This window comes from Gymnodraco acuticeps, unplaced genomic scaffold (genome assembly GCF_902827175.1).
Source record: "Gymnodraco acuticeps unplaced genomic scaffold, fGymAcu1.1, whole genome shotgun sequence".
In the NCBI taxonomy this organism is placed as follows: domain Eukaryota; kingdom Metazoa; phylum Chordata; class Actinopteri; order Perciformes; family Bathydraconidae; genus Gymnodraco; species Gymnodraco acuticeps.
Genome location: NW_022991187.1, coordinates 2,350,453 through 2,371,470, shown reverse-complemented (window position 1 = coordinate 2,371,470; position 21,018 = coordinate 2,350,453). Strand labels below are relative to the sequence as shown.

The 21,018-nt window shown below is 41.8% G+C and overlaps 1 protein-coding gene across 1 annotated transcript; it reads left to right on the top strand.

Moving 5' to 3' along the window:
• The first annotated feature begins 2,226 nt into the window (after positions 1 to 2,226).
• On the top strand, positions 2,227 to 15,141 carry slc25a37 (solute carrier family 25 member 37). The gene is made up of 4 exons (XM_034238366.1): positions 2,227 to 2,553; positions 8,129 to 8,357; positions 8,678 to 8,734; positions 12,112 to 15,141. Exons 1-4 carry the CDS (start codon positions 2,356 to 2,358, stop codon positions 12,642 to 12,644), a joined length of 1,017 nt encoding a protein of 338 aa, XP_034094257.1. The 5' UTR covers positions 2,227 to 2,355; the 3' UTR covers positions 12,645 to 15,141.
• Positions 15,142 to 21,018: the final 5,877 nt, after the last annotated feature.

Below are 21,018 nucleotides of genomic sequence, written 5' to 3'. Positions count from 1 at the left end.
AGAGAATCAGCACTTTGGAAACTGGGCTGAAACAGAGGGGATTATGGGTAATGCTGCAATGATCTGTTTGGTGTTTGGAGCCAAACACTTCAGAGACATGTTTGTATATATCTGAGACCTATAATATATTAATGAAAAAGTATAATAGCGGACCTTAATGCTTCTCTCTGACTATAGTTTCCCTATTGGACAAGTGAACAGGACTCTATCTTGCGCTTCGAGATTTGTAAGCGCTTCGAGATTTGTCTTGGCAGATGAGAAGGGCTATATAAATTAAATTGTATTATTATTATCTGTAATAAAACATACTCTGACAGGTGGCTCTTTAAGATGCAGGCTCCTATAATGCTGAGTCACTGATGTGTAACACAGTTATCCGACACACCCACAGCGGCACTGCAGTAGGCTCAGGTTTCAATGGTGAGTTAACCAGGATATATAAAGCATTTATTGAATCAAAGGCTCAGATCTCTCTCTGTGGTGGAATAAGTAGAGTGGATTATCACTGAATTCCTATTATGTTGTGGTTGAATCTGCTGATATCTTCAACAAAAACTAGCATCTTGTTGATGGTAAAGTTGAAATGTAAACTATTGGCCTGTAACAAGAAACCGGACGACACAGAAAGGAAATCCTCAGTATAAATTATTAAGAATAAGAGATGTGATGAGAACGTTGTACAGACATTTATTCAGCCACTTTAAGATAATTCGTTTTTAACAAACTATTTGAAACAGAAAATGTAATTCACTTGCACCTTTGCAGCAGCATTATGTACATGTTTAAAAATGTAATGATAATGTTATTTTAAGGAGCTGAAACTTAGAAACAGAAGTGCACCCCTTGTTCCCTTTTCCTTATTTGTTCACATGGCGTGTAGGGATGATTCGTGCAGATCAGTATGTTAAATTAAGTAGGGTTACAAGTGAGTGGGTGTTGTGACGTGGTTGTTGCATAAGCTCACTTATTATTTTTAACTTTTTCTTAATATTTATTTCCCATGACTGTAGAGTCAATTGTCCAGAGAATGAATGTGGATTAGAACCTTTCCCCAAAACAAGAGGCAGATGTTAGTGGGTGTTACTGAGTCATGTGGTGTGACATTTTTTTTTTTAACTGTTCAGATATTTCACACCAAGTGGTTTCAAAAAGTCCTTTTGGATAATCCTTAAAAATAATAATCTCTTAACCATTGTTGCATAATCCTTCCAAAAAATACAGGTTGCTTGAACAAATGACCAGACCACAGTCCTTTAACCATTGATTAGAAACGTTATATGGTGCTGCATTCCTTAAAACAAGCAACAACAACAACAACAACAACAACAACAACAACAACAACAACAACAACAAACTACTATGCAATTCAAGTGACCAGACAAATAACAACTAATATAAATTAAATATATTTAAAAGTAAGATTTCTGTCATGTCTGGTCCTTTTTGGAGGATATACTTTACCCCAGTGCTGGAAACTAACTCTAGAAAACGTATGACTTTTTGCCCCCAAAATGTATTTGCGCAGCTTTAGTTAAGTTGCATGTTTTTCAGATTTTATTTGTAATAAGATCAGTTAATAAAATTGGATGCACTATTCTTGATAACATAATCAGACAATACACATTACAATAGTTGTTAGAATGTAATTCATCTCGACCAACCAAATATTAAAAACAGGTTAAAATGTTAATGAATCAGCAACAAAAATCCAATTTAGCCTTTTATTAATATGACTTTTGAACATAATTAATAAAGCTAGAGTACTTAGCCTATTAGTAATATTTGGTGACAAACCCTCTCTTCTCTTAATTGTTTTAAACATTGAAGCACGTGTAGGCTACTTGAAATACAATACTGTAAAGTGGGTCATTGCTAGGCTACTTAACTTGCCTGGGGATCTGAATATTTACATATCGTTTTTACTAGCAGTCATAACTATTGCCTATTCAATTGAGGATCCGTCCTTATGAGTAAGGGGAGTTGCAGGTCATCTATAGTGAAAACAAACTGCCTGATAAGGGGACCAAACCTATTTATCTATTCAAGCAGGACTATGAGATTAACACTTTTGACAAACCCATTCAAAAACAGAGACAATCAGGGATGCACAGCAGCGCAGTGAATTGTCAGAGGAATCCACCACGGGAAGTTTTAATTGGACGCCTCGAAACAAGAGCCCGCCCATATCCTACATCTGATTGGTCCATAATAATCTTAGCCACGCCTCCGATTTGGGGACGTCACACGGGCGCTGGAACTCCAGTAAGTAGCGATGATGTTGTGGTTATCCATGCTGCCGACTGCTCTCTGAGTGTTATCTTGTGGAGAATACGGACGGGGGAGATCTCTCCACGCATGGAGTTGACCTCGGACCAGGTGGTGGCAGCTCTGGACATGTCGCAGGTCAAAAGCAAAGAGGACGATGAGCCTTTTGATAGTGACGGGGACTACGAGAGCTTGCCACCTCATGTCTCAGTGGCGACCCACATGACAGCAGGAGCCGTGGCGGGCATCCTGGAGCACACGGTGATGTACCCCGTGGACTCTGTCAAGGCAAGCTACACACACAGCTAATCACATGTGTTTTGCTTTTACAACTACTAGCTACAAAGGGCTGCTAATTCACAACATGCTATCGGTTGCTAACCAGCGTTAGCAACCATATGCCCATCCTTAGTTAGCCTTAGCTAATATAAGCACGCCTGCATGCTTGCTTCAACTGAACAAACTAGTTGAGCAGGCTAGCATGAATTAAATGGTAATACAATTAGCCACACCTAGCAGTTTTACTAGCCGTCTGTCTGGGTGTAACTTTGCTAACATAACATAATTAATTTGTCACATTTAAGCATGTCTGACACACATTTCTTCTCATTTTAAGCATGAGCTCGTTTTTCTGTGTATGGTGTAAACGGGTTAACATGTTCGTTACCCAGACTTGCCCCTATTACTCTTACGTAGTGAAGGTCATGTAACGGACTCGGCTGTAAAACATGTCAGACTGCCTTAACATTCAAACCACATATATGACCTCGAGATATCTACAATCTAAAAAGGTCAACACTGACCTTTACAATGTTGCTAAACCCCTCAATTGCTGTTTCAAAGTATACTTCTGTGGCAACTCATATATTCATTGACCAGTAAACATAAGTCAACTGCCTCTCTGTTGAAGTCCCCATTATTAGAAGATAACATCTACATTATAAATGGTCTCGATAGCTTTTCTATTATGATCAAGACATTTGTTTTGCTTTTTGGATGAGATTGAGTTTAATTGTCATTGCTTCCAGTGAGTATCAGTGCAACACAATGCAGTATAGTATCCAACCAAGTACTGCAAACAGAGGTTACATGTTTATGAAACATTTCATTATAATTGTATTGTTTTCTTAAAAATGAAACTGAAACTCCTTCTAACTTCAGCTCTGTGTGAACTGGGTTGAGAAAATGTGTTCATTGAATGCCATTGTTCAAGTTTATGTAACTGAATTAGATGTTAGACTAGTTTTAATCTTGTTAAAAATTAGCAAAGTAAATCGTAAACTGTTGGTTTGAATGTGAACTTTGCTCCTACAATTCTCTTCTTCTGCTCAGCCCCTGTTTCCTAACGATTAGCTTGATGTAGCACAGAAAACTTCATTAACATAATGAAAGAAAAGAGAGAGAGATGATATTCGTTTCAGTGTCAAAGTCTTTCCAAATGAACCCATGTGCCTATTACTCAAACCACTATTTCCTTTTTAAAGTTTCCAAGTTTACACAAGCACCTTCCAGCTGAAGGTACTCATTCAGTTTGATCAGTGCATGTCTGGAGTTGACAAATAACCTGTTTTGCAATTTCTGTGTATTAAAGCTGATGAATAATTAAGAATGGTTCCTATTTTCCATTATTTTGTCAGCTGCAATGTAGTATAGAAAACACCTTGCATAAAAGGCATAAGAGTCCTCAATGCATTTATTTCCAGTCTGTGTTTCATTAATGAATGAATTGATGTTTCACATAAGAGACAGTAAGAGAACTGGGCGATATATTGATAGTATATCCATCTTGTCATTTGAGATTAAGACAAGATGTGTGTCATTTTGGATATTTGGACGTTGAACAATAGCATGTTGTCTTTTCCTGGTTGTAAAGGTTGAATTACAGTCAAGTGAGGAAATATCCTGAGCTTACACGTTTTACCGTTACCCACTCTATAAACCCATTTCTGATGGTAAATGATCACAATCTTATTAGGTAATAAATCGAATGGTCAGGTCTACACTATCGTCACAATATCAATATCGAGGTATGCCAGCTCTAACTTGAGTTTAGCCCAATGACTGGTTTTAATAAGACCGGGTCATCAGTGGATAGTGCTAACAATCCACTGAACCTGTCCACCTCTCAGTGAAAAAGGAGATGCAGCGACAGGGAGTGTCGATGAAAGGAGGGGATCTTATCGTTGCTGTGCACATTGGGAATCCGCCTCTCTCAGTGAAGGGTGTGTGTACGCAGTAACTCTTCTGCAGTGTTGATTAGGAAACCGCCATAAGGACAGGACTGCTGAAGATGTGCTATGTAGTGGATGGGGGTGTCCTTTTTTAGGTATGCTTCAATGGTTCTGTTATCACTGTCCAACTGTGGGCCAACATATTCATGCAGAAAGAGCACAAGGGGTTCTTTTGAGAGCCTAATGAAAATATACTCTGCATCATTCTTCTGAAGTTCGGCCTGTACTACGAAGTAGTATTTGCGGTTAGCGAGCTAACTTCAGGGTTAACTCTGGGTTTCCGGTCCTACGACGCTGGTTCTCTTCTTACCGGTGTAGATCTCCATGGTAACTTATGCTGAACACCAAACCTGCTCTGGAGATCAACTCAGTGAAAGCACCGCCTGCTGACCAATCAGAGCTCAGTGTGCAGAGTTTAAAGCTATCAAGTAATATTACAGGAAAAAAGGATATACAGTTTAAACTGCCGTATGCACAAACACATTAGGTTGGCGAAACACTAGTCAAATGCAATTTAAAGTCAGGTCCACTCATGTTTTAGATGGGGCAGTAATATCATAATTGGTTAATGTATGCATCAAACACTGTCGTTTTGTTGTTGTTGTTGTTGTACCAGCTGTTCTGTATTCACCTTGCAGGTGAAACTATGTGGCTTGTATCCTGGATAAGGTGTTTAAGTCATGGATGTTTAAAGTGTAACTTCTTCATATTTGCTACCCCCGCCCCTTTCATGTGAACGTGCTCTCAGCCGGACAGAGAAACCCTGGCTTGAGTTACCGAGTTGATAACAGCGTCGTAGAACCGCTTAGCGAGATCACGTTTGTTAGGGTTAGTTAAGCCAGATAACTCAAACATATCCAGGGTCTGTTGAACTGGATTCGTAGTACAGCGCACAGGACTATTTTTTTTTTTTAAGTTCTCTCTCAGTTCCTTAAAGTCTTATTTTAGACCACTTACACCCACGTTTGAATACTTACTTACTGAATGATGTAAGCTAAGCATTTTTGGAATCTTCAGCTTTTTATTCTATGCATTCTTGGTTGTTTTTACCCCAACAGTCATTATTAGCATGGTTTGTATTCGGAAAATAAGGTAAGATTGGACGTACAGATATAGGATGCATTTGACACAATTAAAACAATTTATCACCTGTTTTCATTTCCATAATCATGTCAGCCAAATATTTTATTTTTAATAAATGTAAGTGTCAGTGTCAATGCAAGGAGCAGCATGATTGTTCTGTAAGGAGGCAAAAAGTGGTAGTGTTAGCTTTTTTAAAACCATAATGAAAAGATTTTTTTCTAATCAGTAACACATTTAGATGTTCACTTAACCATTGGTTCATGTCTAGAACGGCCCGTCCACACAGCGGCGTGCGTTGACGCTTGCCGGCGGGCGTGTCTGACACTCGACCAACAACCAATCACATGAATCTCCCGCCCCAGACACACAAGCACGCGGTTTGATTGGCTAGAGCTTGTACTGGCATATGATTCGATTGGCTGACTCCTCCGTCGAGGCGTCAAAAGTTGAACATTGCTCAACTTTTGAAGCGAGCAACGCCAGCAACGCTCCACGTCGCTTCCCAAAATGCAGTTCGGCTAAAAGTGACGTCACCCCATTCAAAGTGAATGGGCAGAAGCGTTGGAAGCTTCAACGCACGCCGCTGTGTGGACGGGCCGTAAACGTTGACTTCAAGCTTAGGTCTTGGTTCTAAGACAACGTACTTATTATTATTATTATTATTGTCTAAACAAGATATTTTATTTATCATAAGGCATTGAGTAGTTCATAATAAAAAAAGAGCTCTGATCTGGAATACAGTTGGAACTATTCGTGGTTTACTTTGTACCCACTCAGTGAAAAATACCCTTGAGATAATTTCTAGATCAACAGATTCTGCAGCTTTTCATTGGCCTTAATGTCCAATTGGTCTTCAACAGAACAATGTGATTTAAACCTAAACTGTGCTACCAAGATCTGCGTGCCCCAAATTCCCAAATCTGTATCAAGCGGAAATGTAATTGATATTTTATTGTTGAGCCAAAGGAAGGAAACACATGGGGACATGCTGAGGAAGATAGATGTGGCCTATCTCCTGAGCCAGCCCCAGATATGTTAATATAATAAAAACATGCTTTGTGGTTTTCACATGACTTGGCATGGTTTGGGGAAAACAAAGAGCTGCCACGGCCTCCTCCAGCAGTAGCTTTAGGAGAGACACATATCTCTCAGTCAGGACCTCACTGCTGCCAAGCACTCTTACTGTCAGGAAAATGTGGCAGGGAACAATACACAAAGAAATCATCATCATTTGACATGCAAGAGGTACTCGCCTAAAACCACTCAGAGGCACATTCATACAGAGCCTCGGGTTTAGTATGTTTGCAAATCATTAAAGAGGCCCTGCTTTTTGGGGTTTCCCTTTCCCTTTTTTGGGCATGAAATAAGTCAGCAAAGGCTAAAATCCCAACATTTAGAGGGAGTTTCTGTCCCAAACCAGAAAACTGCTGCAGCACGGGCAGTATGAGGAACAAATAAAGACCTTTTTGAACATTAAAGGGGACCTATCATGCAAAATGCACTTTTTGATGTCTTTTATACATAAATATGTGTCCCCGGTGTGCCAGGGAACTCACGCAGCGTCAGAAAATAAAACCCTCTCTCTTTTCCTCCGTACCCAAATCTCTAAAAACGGGGCTACAACGGAGCTGATCCAGATTTGCGTCCGATATGACGTAATATCAGAAATGTAGGCTGGCTTTACACCCACGGCCCTATCAGAAACAATGCCCGACTGTTTTGGACGTAATATGGTCGGTGTTTACATTAGCATCGCTAACACTCAGAGCTAACCTGTACTGGAGAGCATGTGTGTGAAGAAGCAGGAAATAAAAAGGAACTCACCTTGTGGTATAACCGGCAAGAGAGAAAGCCTTTGAGCTCCAGACTGCTTCAGAGAGAATCCTTGATAATCCATGATATGGCGTTTCATCACTGCAGCATTTAGTTTAGACCAGGGGTGTCAAACTCAATTTAATTGCGGGCCACATCAGCATTAGGGTTGCACTCAAAGGGCCGGTTGTAACTTTAAGACTATATACAAATATATATATATATATATAATGTATTATATTACATCATTACCTCTGCATTGGATTATTATCAGATAGGGTAATAACTTCATCATTAACTACGTCTGAAAGCAGAAGTCTGGGGCAAATAATTGCAAGTCTCTTCAGTGAGAATGTCACAAAATGATTTAAAAAGAAAAGCCAAATTCTGAAAAAAAGTAACATTTATAAAAAAGAGTCAAATTCTGAGAAAAAAGTCTAATTTGAGATGCATTGTGGGACATGTAGTTTATGGGCAACGTGCTTCTGTAAATCGCCATGTAACCGTATAATAAACATAATATTCTTTGCACGCTCTTGTGGGGCCACAGAAAATGAAGTCACGGGCCGGATTTGGCCCCCGGGCCTTGAGTTTGACACCCCTGGTTTAGACGGTATCTGCCGGTAGCATCTCCTGCATGAGCTCAGTCCCCTCCTTTTTCGTCACAGTAGAGACACAAAATACAAGTATGAACCTGAAAATGAGTCACAATGTTTAAAATATCTCTCTTTTTTCAGACACGGATGCAGAGCCTGCAGCCGTCGCCAAACGCACAGTACAAGAGTGTGTATCAGGCTCTGAAGAGGATCATCCAGACAGAGGGGGTCCTCCGACCGCTGAGGGGCCTCAACATCACCATGATCGGAGCGGGGCCCGCACATGCCATCTACTTCGCCTGCTATGAGCGGGTCAAACGCTCACTCAGTGACGTCATGCAGAGCGAAGGCAACAGCCACTTGGCAAATGGTAAATGTTTCAACATCAATATCTTGATATTCGGACCGACTGCTTTCACACTGAGCTAAGTAACAACGCCTGGAGGAGGGTTGTGGGATAAGTCATTATATCCTGTTTACAACGGAGAGGATAAAGTCATCCAAATATGAAACATCCAAACATGCTATCTGGGATGTGCTAGTACCAACCTTTTTTTCATGCATTCAAACGGCTCAAACAAATAATTCACTTGTACTGAATAAAGGCTCAAATTTGTAAAAAATGTACTTGATGTTAAAACGCTTGTAACCAAAGTCATTCATTTAGACAATGTGTGTTTGTTTCACCAGGTTTGGCAGGTAGTGTGGCCACTGTTCTCCACGACGCCGTCATGAACCCAGCTGAAGGTAAGACAAAGGGTTACTCTATAGGTCTATGTGATGCACGATTATAAATGCATTAGAAACATTCAAATACAAGTCATCTTCTAGTATTACAATTTTTTTTTTGGTCGAAACAAAGAGCTTATTTATCTTTTTAAAAGCCTAAAAATAGCTATTAAATTGCATATGGGAAATAATATTAAAGTTTACCTATTATGCAAAATCCCCTTTTTCATGTCTTGTGTGTATATAAGCGTTTGAGCACCAGGAAAAGCACTTTATAAATGTAATGTATTATTATAAACGTGTGTGTGTGTCCCCTCTGTGTAAAGAGATTCTGAAAGTTTCAGGAAAAAAGATTCTGTCTCTTTTTGTCCTGATCCATTTATATAAAAACTAGGGCTGTCAAGTTAACGCGTTAATGCACTTTTTTTTGTTAACGGCACTAATTATTTTAACGTGCGATTAACGCATGTGTATTTGTCCTCGGCCCACCCCGTAGTTTCAGAGCCCAAAGGCTTGACGTTGTTGTTGTTAGTTGGATGGTGGGAGAGGGGTGCTAGTGAACTGTCAACGGGGGGAAAGCCTCGCTGCGGGGAAACGGCGTACCTCTGTCGGCGCAACTTCGATGAGGTCGTTTAAAAACATAATAAAGTAAGGGCGGTGCCGGCCGCCAGCGAACCGAGCCGGCCGTCAACGGTACTTGACGACCGGCCGTTCTGTGGTTCTCCAGATTCTACAGACGGCCAGTCCGCCCCTGCTGACAGCCCCACTCCTGCCGCTCTCTCGCGGCAGACCACGCTTGAAAGTTTGCCAGGGAGACGTCTGGACAACAACAGCGATAGCTAAATGGGTGGCTACAGCTTAACATTGTGGAGGACGAGGGGCTGCGTTAGATAATTCGGATCGCATCCAACATGTCGACTGCACTTCACAGCGCTTCAGAACTTCAGTCATGCTTTGGCTGAAGATGAAGACAGAGGAGCGGCATTTAGCCGACAACTGTAAACAGGCTTGTCTGTTTGAGCAACTGGCTCAGTGCAAATAAGTCCCCGGGTTAGTATAGACTTTGCAAGAGCGAGAATAGGAGAGAGCTAGAGATAGACTAGCGAGCGAGCGAGAGCGAGCAGAGAGACAAGAAGAGAGAAAGAGACGATATAGATATCTAGAGAAGCTCGAGATATATGATAAAGAAGAGATCAGAGAGCATCCGACTAGACGCTCTCTCCTCTCTATCTCTCCTCTCTCTCTGCTCTCTCCTCTCCCATAGTCTCTCCTGCTCTCGCGAGCTCCTCGCCTTCCTTCGCGTTCTCCTCTCTCGCCGTCTCTCTCTCTCTCTCTCTGCTCCTCATCTCTCTCCCTCCTCTCTCCTACTCTCTACTCTCTCCTCTCTCTCTCCTCCTCTCTCCTCTCTCCTCGCTCTCTCTCCGCTCGCTCTACTCTCTCTCTCCTCTCTCTCTCCTCTCTCTTCCTCTCTTCTCTCCTCTATCCTCATCCTCTCTAGCCTCTCTCTCTCTCTCTCTCTCCCCTCTCTCCTCTATGCCCTCGTCTCCTTCTCTCTCTCTGCTCTCATCTCTCCTCTGCTCTCTCTCTCTCACCTCTCTCTCCTCTCTCGCTCTATCCTCTCTCTCTCTCCTCTCTCTCTCGACTCCTCTCTCTCCCTAACTCTCTCTCCTCTGCTCTCTCTCCCTCTGCTCTTTCTCTCTCTTCTCATCTCTCTCTATCTGCTCTCCTCTCTTCTCCTCTCTCTCTCTCCTCTGCTCTCTCTCCTCTCTACTGCTCTCTCTCTTCTCTCCTACCTCTCTCCTCTCTCTCTCCCTCTGCTCCTCTCTCTCTCTCCTCCTCTCCTCTCTCTCCGCGCCTCGCGCTCTCCTCCTTCTCCGCTCTCGCCGCTCTCGCGTCTCTCTAGCACTCTCTCTCCTCTCTCTCCCTCTCGCTCGTCTCTCTCTCTCTCCTCTCTCCTCCTCGCCCTGCTCTCCTGCTCTCTCTCTCTCTCTCTCTCTCTCTCTCCTCTCTCTCTCCGTCTCTCTGCGCTCCGCTCTCTCTCTCTCCTCGCTCTCTCCTCGCTCGCTCTCCTCTCTGCCCTCTCCTCTCTCTCCTCTCTCCTGCTCTCTATCTCCTCGTCTCGCTCTTCTCTCCTCACTCTCGCTCCATCATCCGTCTCTCTCCTCTCGCTCTGCTCGCCTCTCTCTCTCTCCTTCTCTCTCTCCTCTCTCTCTTCTCTCTCTTTCTCTCTCTCTCGTTTCTCTCTATTCTCTCTCTCTCCGCTCTCTCTTCTCTCCGTCTCTCTCTGTCTCGCCTCGCGCTCTCCTCTCTCTCTCCACGATCTCTCTCTCTCTCTTCTCTATCTACTCTCTCTCTCTCTTCTATCTCTCTCTCTCTCTCTCTCTCTCTCTCTCTCTCCTCTCTCTCTCGCTACTCGCTCTCTCTCTTCTCTCGCTCTCTATCTTCGGCTCTCTCTCTCTCCTCTCTCTCGCTCTCTCCCTCTCTACTCTCTCCTCTCGCTCTCTCTATTTCTCTCTTCTCTCTGTCTCTCTCTCTCTCTCTCTCTCTCGCTCTTCTCTCTCTCTCTCTCTCTCTCTCTCGCTATCTCTCTCTCTAGATCCTCTGCTCATCTCTCTCCTCTCTCCTCTCTGCTCTCTATCTCTCTCGTCTCATCTCTCTCTGCTCTCTCTGCTCCTCTCGGCTCTATCGTCTCTCCTCTCTCTCTCTCTCTCTTCTTCTCTCCTCTCTCTCACTCTCGCGCTCGCGCTCGCGACTCCTCTCGCGCTCTCTCTCGCTCGCCTGTCCTTTGGTTTCGAATATTCGTTCCGTATAATCTTTGTCACATTGTTTGCACCTTATAAAACCAACCATTTGCATGAAGCATATTTGTCCACTCATATGTTGATAAGAGTATTAAAAAATGGGCGATTCAATTGCGATTAATCGCGATTTAACTATGGACATCATGCGATTAAATATTTTAATCGACTGACAGAAGCCCTAATAAAAACCTGTCTGAAAATGAGCTGATCGATTTTTGGGCCCACTTGATGATGTCATAACGTTTGTTGGCTTGTGTAACCATTAGCCAATCCCACCAGGTAACCCCCCGAACCACCCCCCACACAACCACTATGCCCCTGAATCCCTCCTAGAGCACCATGTGATTATTTTTAACCAAATGGCTTCAGATGGGGCGTGGGGAGGGGCCCTTATTTTCATCTAAAGTACAGACCCGAGAATTCAGCACTTTGAACAGAGGGGATTATGGGTAATGCTGCAATGATCTGTTTGGGTGTTTGGAGCCAAACACTTCAGACACATGTTTGTATATATCTGAGACCTATAATATATTGATGAAAAACAGTATAACAGGGGACCTTTAACACAAGTACTTTTGTCTCTCCATGGCTCAGTGGTGAAGCAGAGGATGCAAATGTACAACTCTCCGTATCGAGGGCTCTGGGACTGTGTTCAGACGGTGACTCGTAAGGAGGGACTGGGGGCTTTCTACCGCAGCTACAGCACGCAGCTCACCATGAACATCCCCTTCCAGGCCGTGCACTTCATGATCTACGAGCTGATGCAGGAGCAGCTGAACCCCCACAGACATTACCACCCCGGCAGTCACATCTTGTCGGGGGCCGCAGCGGGAGCCATCGCCGCAGCGATCACCACTCCGCTGGATGTTTGTAAAACTCTCCTCAACACTCAAGAGAACGTAGTGCTCAGCTCCGTTAACGTCAGCGGACAGTTATCGGGGATGGCCAACACCTTCAGGACAGTGTACCGCCTCGGGGGTCTGCCGGCCTTCTTTAAGGGGGCCCAAGCTCGGATTATATACCAGGTGCCCTCCACTGCCATCGCCTGGTCGGTGTACGAGTTCTTCAAGTACTTCCTGACAAAGCAGCAGATGGAACATGAGGCAGGACCTCGATCTAGGAAATGAAGAAGACTCCAACCTGAAGCGAAAGGAGCTCGCTGTTAGAGGAAAGAAGATGTTGTCACACAGGGAAGTTGGCTGAAACTTGATCACCTTATAGTCACTTGTCTAAGTCTGGGTGTCTTTAAAGTTAGTTGCCCAACCAGGATATGCATCAGAGATGATAAACATAGGAGAGTTCATCTCGTTCCTCGTCCACTCCACAGACGCTCTCCCTCTTCCACATGTGGAGAGCGTATAATAAAGTTGTCTTGAACGATGTTTGTAGTTTTTAATATTGGAACTTCTTATTTATTTAGTTTAGCTTGCAGAGGGTTTTACCGATGCGGAAGAAACTCAACGCTGTTTGTTTTGTTTCACTGTGTATTTATTAACAAAAAACACAACTACACATTCCTCATTTTCATTACACGGCCAACGGAACAGTTGTGCTTTCCAAGTGCCTCGTGATTATGATTCTTTTTTAAAAAACCTTTTTGTCCTTGGTTTTATTTTTCTTGCTTTAAAGGTGGGGTATGCAATTTATTTCAGAAACACTTTTTGTTATATTCCATGGGATGCTCTTAACATCCCGATAGCAATACATATATTAAATGCTTTGACAATAAATACATAACAAAATATCATCTGTGGAAGCCGTGGCGCTGTAAAAAGCACGACCAATCATCTGAGCCGGCCCAGCTAAAGTAACTGGATGGCCTACCTGCCTGTCAGCCTTCCATCTGTGCACACACTTATCTGGTGCCCTCATTGGTCATGTGCTCGTTCCTGTGTGTTGGAGGAGGGGCTCTGTAAGGAAGTGGCACATTTGTTCTATTTTCAAATTCTAGCGCACTCAGCTGGTTTCTCCAAAATGACCTACCCCACCTTTAAGTTTCATCAAAGAAGCTAACTTTTCTTTCCTGAACCGGTCAAATAACCGGTCAAATCTGATCTTGCTAAACTGAATGCTGTGTTGGTTTCTTCCACATCAAAATATCAAATGCCGGTCTGCAGCTGCTCATTTTTTGGGTTACACTTTGATATGCTTTTAAGTGTTTTCATAAAAGCCGTAAAGGGCCATTTATTTGCCTTCTTTTAAAGCAAACAATGCCGCTGACGTACGAACAATAACAGTGTCATTGAAAGAACCATACATGTTGCAGAAAGAAGGCAGCTTGTTTTATATATATATATATTCATAAACAGGATTATATATTTGGAGGATGACTATTTTTCAGAAATGAGATAGCGTCTCTACTTTCACTTGCATTTGATCTGGTGTAATGTTTGGAATTTGTGTGTGTGTCATATTGACTTTAAGGTCATAGATTGTATATCAAATATTTTCAAAATATATCTTTGACTGAGTATAAAGTTCAGACTGTCTGTGATCCATAATGTAACATAATAACTTAACTGTGAGGCACTCTTTATCGCCTTGAGAAGAGGAACAGCTCCAATCCGCAGGCAGGCAACGCTGTTTCTTTTATTCCTGCTCATCCTGTTGGAGTTTCACATGTCCTGTGTGCTCACTGCCTTCTCCAACTATTTTCCACTCAGAAGTCAAGACATTCCTCCAGACATTGATGTAAGCATCCAGATTTATTTGTTTTTAATCAAACAGGCTGTTCTTTCCTTTGGTGAAAGTTCATCGGATTCCAGCGGTCTCACAAACACTTTAGGAGCAGATTGCTTATGTACATTAGTGTACTTATTAATATGCCAAAGACCTGCATTGTATTCTATGCATCTTATTTCCAACATGTCTATATAATGATGTTTGCCTTCCTGCTTATGAATATTCATGCGAACTATTTGCCCCCTAGTTTTGTGTAGAAATCCCTCCTCACTTGAACTTATTTAGCGGCTTTCTGAATGTGTCAGAAATAGACGTCCTATAACCTCCTAAAGTACTTGAGAAAATGTGTTAAATGTTCAATATGTTTGGGGAATAACATGATTATGTGATTGTTATAGACTGATAAAATACTTAATTTCAATATAATTGTGATCTCACATGAATGAATAATGTTTTCTCAATTGGCTTGAATATATAAGTGTATTAATTAGCATAGCTTCATGATGTTTTATTATAATATAAGTGAGTTCACAGTAGGATTCACTAACACAACTCTACTGAGTTTAAGTGAATCCTATGAATAACGAAAAAAAATGAAAATATCTGACTTAATTCCACAAAATGAATAATTGCATTCGGCTATGTTAGCACTCCCACCCTTTGTTGCAAAGTACTTTTAAAGTGTCAAAATAATGTTATTTTTCATAGATGCTCACATTTTAAAGGACACAGGAGAGATGATATTCTATATGGCTCATTCCATAAATAATTGTTTCGCTGATCACGCTCAAATGTTTGAAATGGGAGTCGGGATGATTTATGAGAGAATGCCATCTCCAGAACACGAATGCTTGGAAGTACGGGCATGCAATTATGATTTCATTGTGACAATGCTGCTACAGTTTGTAACACTGGAGCTGAAATAAACATGCAAGTGAAGAAGGCTGTGTTTGTGTGAGTTTTGTTTAAAGGGGACCTATCATGCAAAATGCACTTTTTTAATGTCTTTTATACATAAATGTTTCCCCGGTGTGTCGAAGAACTCACGCAGCGTCAGAAAATAAAACCCTCTCTCTTTTCCTCTGTACCCAAATCTCTAAAAACGGGGCTACAACGGAGCTGATCCAGATTTGTGGCCCATATCGGAAATGTAGGCTGACTTTACACCCACGGCCCAATCAGAAACATTGCTATCAGAAACAATGCCACATGACTTGGCATGGTTGGGGGAAAACAAAGAGCTGCCACGGCCTCCTCCAGCAGCAGCTTCAGGAGAGACACATATCTCTCAGTCAGGACCTCACTGCTGCCAAGCACTCTTACTGTCAGGAAAATGTGGCAGGGAACAATACACAAAGAAATCATCATCATTTGACATGCAAGAGGTACTCGCCTAAAACCACTCAGAGGCACATTCATACAGAGCCTCGGGTTTAGTATGTTTGCAAATCATTAAAGAGGCCCTGCTTTTTGGGGTGTCCATTTCCCTTTTTGGGCATGAAATAAGTCAGCAAAGGCTAAAATCCCAACATTTAGAGGGAGTTTCTGTCCCAAACCAGAAAACTGCTGCAGCACGGGCAGTATGAGGAACAATAAAGACCTTTTTGAACATTAAAGGGGACCTATCATGCAAAATGCACTTTTTGATGTCTTTTATACATAAATATGTGTCCCCGGTGTGCCAGGGAACTCACGCAGCGTCAGAAAATAAAACCCTCTCTCTTTTCCTCCGTACCCAAATCTCTAAAAACGGGGCTACAACGGAGCTGATCCAGATTTGCGTCCGATATGACGTAATATCAGAAATGTAGGCTGGCTTTACACCCACGGCCCTATCAGAAACGTTGCTCTCAGAAACAATGCCCGACTGTTTTGGACGTAATATGCTCGGTGTTTACATTAGCATCGCTAACACTCAGAGCTAACCTGTACTGGAGAGCATGTGTGTGAAGAAGCAGGAAATAAAAAGGAACTCACCTTGTGGTATAACCGGCAAGAGAGAAAGCCTTTGAGCTCCAAACTGCTTCAGAGAGAATCCTTGATAATCCATGATATGGCGTTTCATCACGGCAGCATTTAGTTTAGACAGTAGCTGCCGGGTCCCGCATGAGCTCAGCCCCCTCTTTTTTTATTTATCAATTATTTTATTTTTTTAAAGCTTTATACCCCAAATCAGCACTTTTGAAACAGGAGGTGAAATAGAGGGATATGAGGCATGGCTAGAATGGGTGATCTGTTTGGTATTTTGAGCAAAACACTTCATACACATGTTTTTTATATATTTGTATATTACTGAGACCTATAATATTGCCTAAAAATAGCAAGAGTCAACTTTAAATAAGAGCTTGCTTTGATAATCTATATTATGTCCTTTCTCACTGATACTGGGGAAAAAATACAACCACCAAGCATTCAACACATCTAGTTAAAAATCACAACCTTTCCAATGCAACTAAATCATACCTTCCACTCACTACTGATGTGTCTCCACATATGCTCAATGCTCATATATTTAAAATAGTTGTAATTTTTGTATGTGTAATCAAGCGCTACTTATCTGTTTTTTGGCAAATGATAAAGGCTCCTATTGAATACAAATGTTACAGTTACTACAGTAAGCCACCAATCAAGATATACCAGCTCGATTGAAGTGGGGTAAATAACGGAGAGACATATTTTAAAACCAGATCTACATGCATAGCTTAAAACCAGTAAGTTGGACGAATATATTTGTGTGGATTTACCCTTTAGTTGATAGTGAATCCTGCAGGAGTTCTTAAGCTCCAGTAGAGGGCGGTATGGTGTCATTTAAAGGTTGACACACAGCAGGCATCACCATCCTCACAAAGACAATGATAACCAGGTATTATGTTTGGATCCACTAAGTCATAATAAGCCCAGAATTGTTGGCTCTGAGTTTATTGTTGTCTCACAACACCTGGCAATATAAAACCCACCTGTTTCTGCTTAAACCTAAAAAAAACAAATGAAGCACCTACAAGATTTTGCCCATTTCAAGCTAAATAAACAGCACTTACGTTGGTATGGTATGGCTTACTTCAAACAGTTGTACCTGCATGTTGTTGCTGTGTGTATCTTTATGGTTTATCGCACTGTAAGTCCCTTTGGAGAAAAGTGTCAGCTCATGCAAGTAAGAATATGGAAAATCTAAATGATTTTTTTCAACATTAAGACCAAAAATGCTCCTCCTCAGACAACTGTTGTTCCCGTGTTGTTTTTACTCTACTGTTTATATGAAGGTGAATACTGTATTTCAAATGTGTTTCCCACACAAGATACAGTATAGCAACAGAAGAACAACACTGATCAGATTGTTTGGAGATGCAGACAGTGGAGAGCTTTATCCAGCGCAGCATGCCTCAGGACACGTACACTTGTGCTGTAAGGCTGATGTCCCTGATGTGTTTAGTTTTCGCCCTTGTCCACGAGCAGGTTGTTTATCTGAAGCGCACAATGAGCGGCCCCTCATCCCATGTCCTCTGTCCCTGTCATACTGTTCTCTAATCACTGTAATCTGAAGTAAACTGTCCCACTACTTGAAATCTTTATCCCACAGATAAGTACACTGGAAAAAGACGCTACTCTCTGTGTGTGTCTGCCTGTCTTCACCCCGTTTATTTTTCCCTCTCTCACACACACACACACACACACACACACACACACACACACACACACACACACACACACACACAACACACACACCACACACACACACACACACACACACACACACACCACACACACACACACACACACACACACACACACACACACACACACACACACTTTTTGCAATCAATGGTAACCATCGGATAAGCAGCAGTGTATCTTCTGATGGGAGAAGAAAGGCAGCTGCGCTACTGGTACCGAAACATGAGGGATCCAGTTACACTACCCAAAGAAGTTTATTCCCATGTGAAAAAGATCAGGGCTGTTTTAAACCCTCCTTATCAACTCCAACAAATTTGTCCGACAGTCACGGCATATTTGAACGCTGACAAAGGCTGTCTTTGTGTTCGGGGTTTGGTTTTCGGCCTCATCTGTGATGGAAATCTTCTTGTTTTTCAAAGCATCATTGGCCACCTTGAAGAGAACAACGACCACACTGCAGCTCACAATCAGACCCCTATAGACAAAGAAGTCTTGATAACAAAGGCTTAAAGGGCGCTATTTTCCTGTAGTGTGTTAAATAGATTTATGAGCATGTAATTAATGGTCTGTAAAGGCTCAAATCCCTGTGTTCCCATCAGAGGGAGTTTCTCTCCAACACACCCCCCCCCATGTTTGAAACGTCTCCATTGGAATACTTTGTTTACTTCGGTAACATAGTGACAACACTAGGTAACACTTGTGCTTCTATTGGCTAGCAGTCATACCTGATAGGCTAAGGGGCAGGACATCTCTAAGTGGTTGTCCAATCACAACAGAGCCAGCCAGCTAACCAATCAGAGCAGACTGGGCTCTGGTTTCAGTCAGAGGGTGAAAAGAGGTGCAGGCAGTATGAGAAAAATAAAAACGGTGTCTTTGATTGTACTTGCTTTATTTCCATATCCCAGTTAATCTTTACATGCAGAATCTATGATCCAAGTATAGAGGAGATTTGGCAGTGAGTTTATACCTTCCTTTTCGCTGCTTTTAGTCATTTACTTTCCAAATCCAGTTGATCCAGGTGGTGCAGAAACAGATTTAGAGACATTCCCCGAGCCAGAGAGCTAAACAGACGGGAGGATGTTGTTTTTAAGTCTTCTGTGTCTGGGAATCAATGTACCGTGTCCCTTTGAGACAGCGGAAGTGCAGGTATTACAATGGCAAGTGCCAAAATAATACTTCTCCTAACCTTCAGCTTCACCCTGCAACAAGCTCCTTTATCAGATGAGCGTGTTCGAGTATGGCTGAGACGCTGAGAGACGCTGAGAGATACTGTCAGATTTTCAATGCCGTCAAAACAGATGCTATCTGCCCTCTTCATGTCTAATTACCTGTTTACGCCAAGGGCCTAGAATGAATGGTGCTGTTGATAAGAACTCACTTTAGTTTAAGGAAATTGTTAAGATTCTAGATTATTTGCTGATGTTTTTTTAGCGTTTACATTCTAAGATGTTGTTGGAGTTTATGGTAACATGTAAGCTCATGTCCATCTCTAGTTTGAAAGGTGAGGGGAATGATCCACACTTAAAAATAGAGTAAGTTGGAGACAGCAATAAGAAAATAAGTTCATGATAATCTGACACTTGTAGAAGTAAAACAAAGTTTCAATGAGGGCGACTACTTCACAAAGTCTAACAGGTTATTGGTCTGAGAGCTCTTCAGTCTCTCTACCATTTCCATCAGTCCTCTGCTCACACTTTGGGTGTGTTACAACACACTTACCCTCCTTAAATATGTTAAACCCTAAATACTGCATGCCATCTTATCAGCTCTACTGAGTCAGCTTGCCAACCTGCATGAAGTTATGATCTGACGGTATTCAGCTTTTGTAGAAATATTTCTCGAGAACTCAAGAGAGCTCTTTAGGAAAATGTATACATGTGTTAGTTAACAGATGCACACTTTGAATTCAGTTTTAAAGGGGACTTCCTTACAAGATACTGTGTTTTTTTAATCTGTAGCGTTTGTTTGAATTGTTTTATATTGTATTGTATGTTTTCGGAAATGTGCACAATATGACTTTGGCCACTTCATGTACTGTAAGAGAGATTGTATCTCATGCGATGCTTAAAATGTAAATATGTAAATATGTCCATCTTTAAAAAGGATCCGGTAGAGTCTGGGGCTCGTGATGACAGTCTTTGTTCAGGACTACTACAGGTAAAGATAAGAAAGTACATCTGCCTGTGATACCTGGGGCAGGGCCGCTCGAGGACATTCTGGCACTCTAAGCTAACGGCTAAATTGCCATGGGAGCAGATAATGGAGATGGTCCACAGCCACAATTAGACAGCCAATGATTGCAGTAGATGATATACCTTGGACCCTTTAGCTTAGACCACATGTGTCAAACTCAAGGCCCGGGGGCCAAATTAGGCCCGTGGTGGATTTAATTTCGGCCCGCAGGATAATGTTTGATTACTATTCGATCTGGCCCGCCGGTATATTGAGGGTTTCCTCAGCTCAGAGCCTGACCCCAAACAATGATGAACTTGCACCCAAGATGAGATGCCAAGTATCTGCTTGAGCTAGCATCACAGAGCAAACTGAGTTTAATGGATGTTTCCTTCTGCACTTTGTTTCTTGAGACAACAGGGAGTGTTTGTTTTTCTCTTTGAGGGAAATTGTTTTTTTGAAGCTGTTGTTGGCCTGTGGAAAAATGTAATCATAAGAAATGACTCTGCAGATAGAGCCATAAGAAATGAATGCAACTGATTATTTAATGTTGTTTTTAAAGGCAATCATTTAAGCTTTGTTAGTTCCAGGTTTAATATGTGCAATGAGTTCATTTCAATAAGTTCTGCAATAAACATTGAACCAGTCGACTAGTACCCATCTTTTTAATTTTGGCCCACTGTGTATTTGAGTTTGACACCCCTGGCTTAGACCCTAGATCTGGCTATTCTAATATTTAAAACTAGACACTTTTTACATCTTATGTTACACTTTTCTGTAAAAAATATTGATGAACTTTAGTTTCTATCAATTGTTGTTTTGGAATTTGACAACATATGCCTGCTGTTTGTGTGGGTTTACCAGCACCACATTTTAAGTGGCAGATTATAATTAAATGCTAGGAAATAAATGTTTTCATCAAGTTTGACAATGGAATATATTGAAATAATTGTCACAATGACTTAAAGAACATTC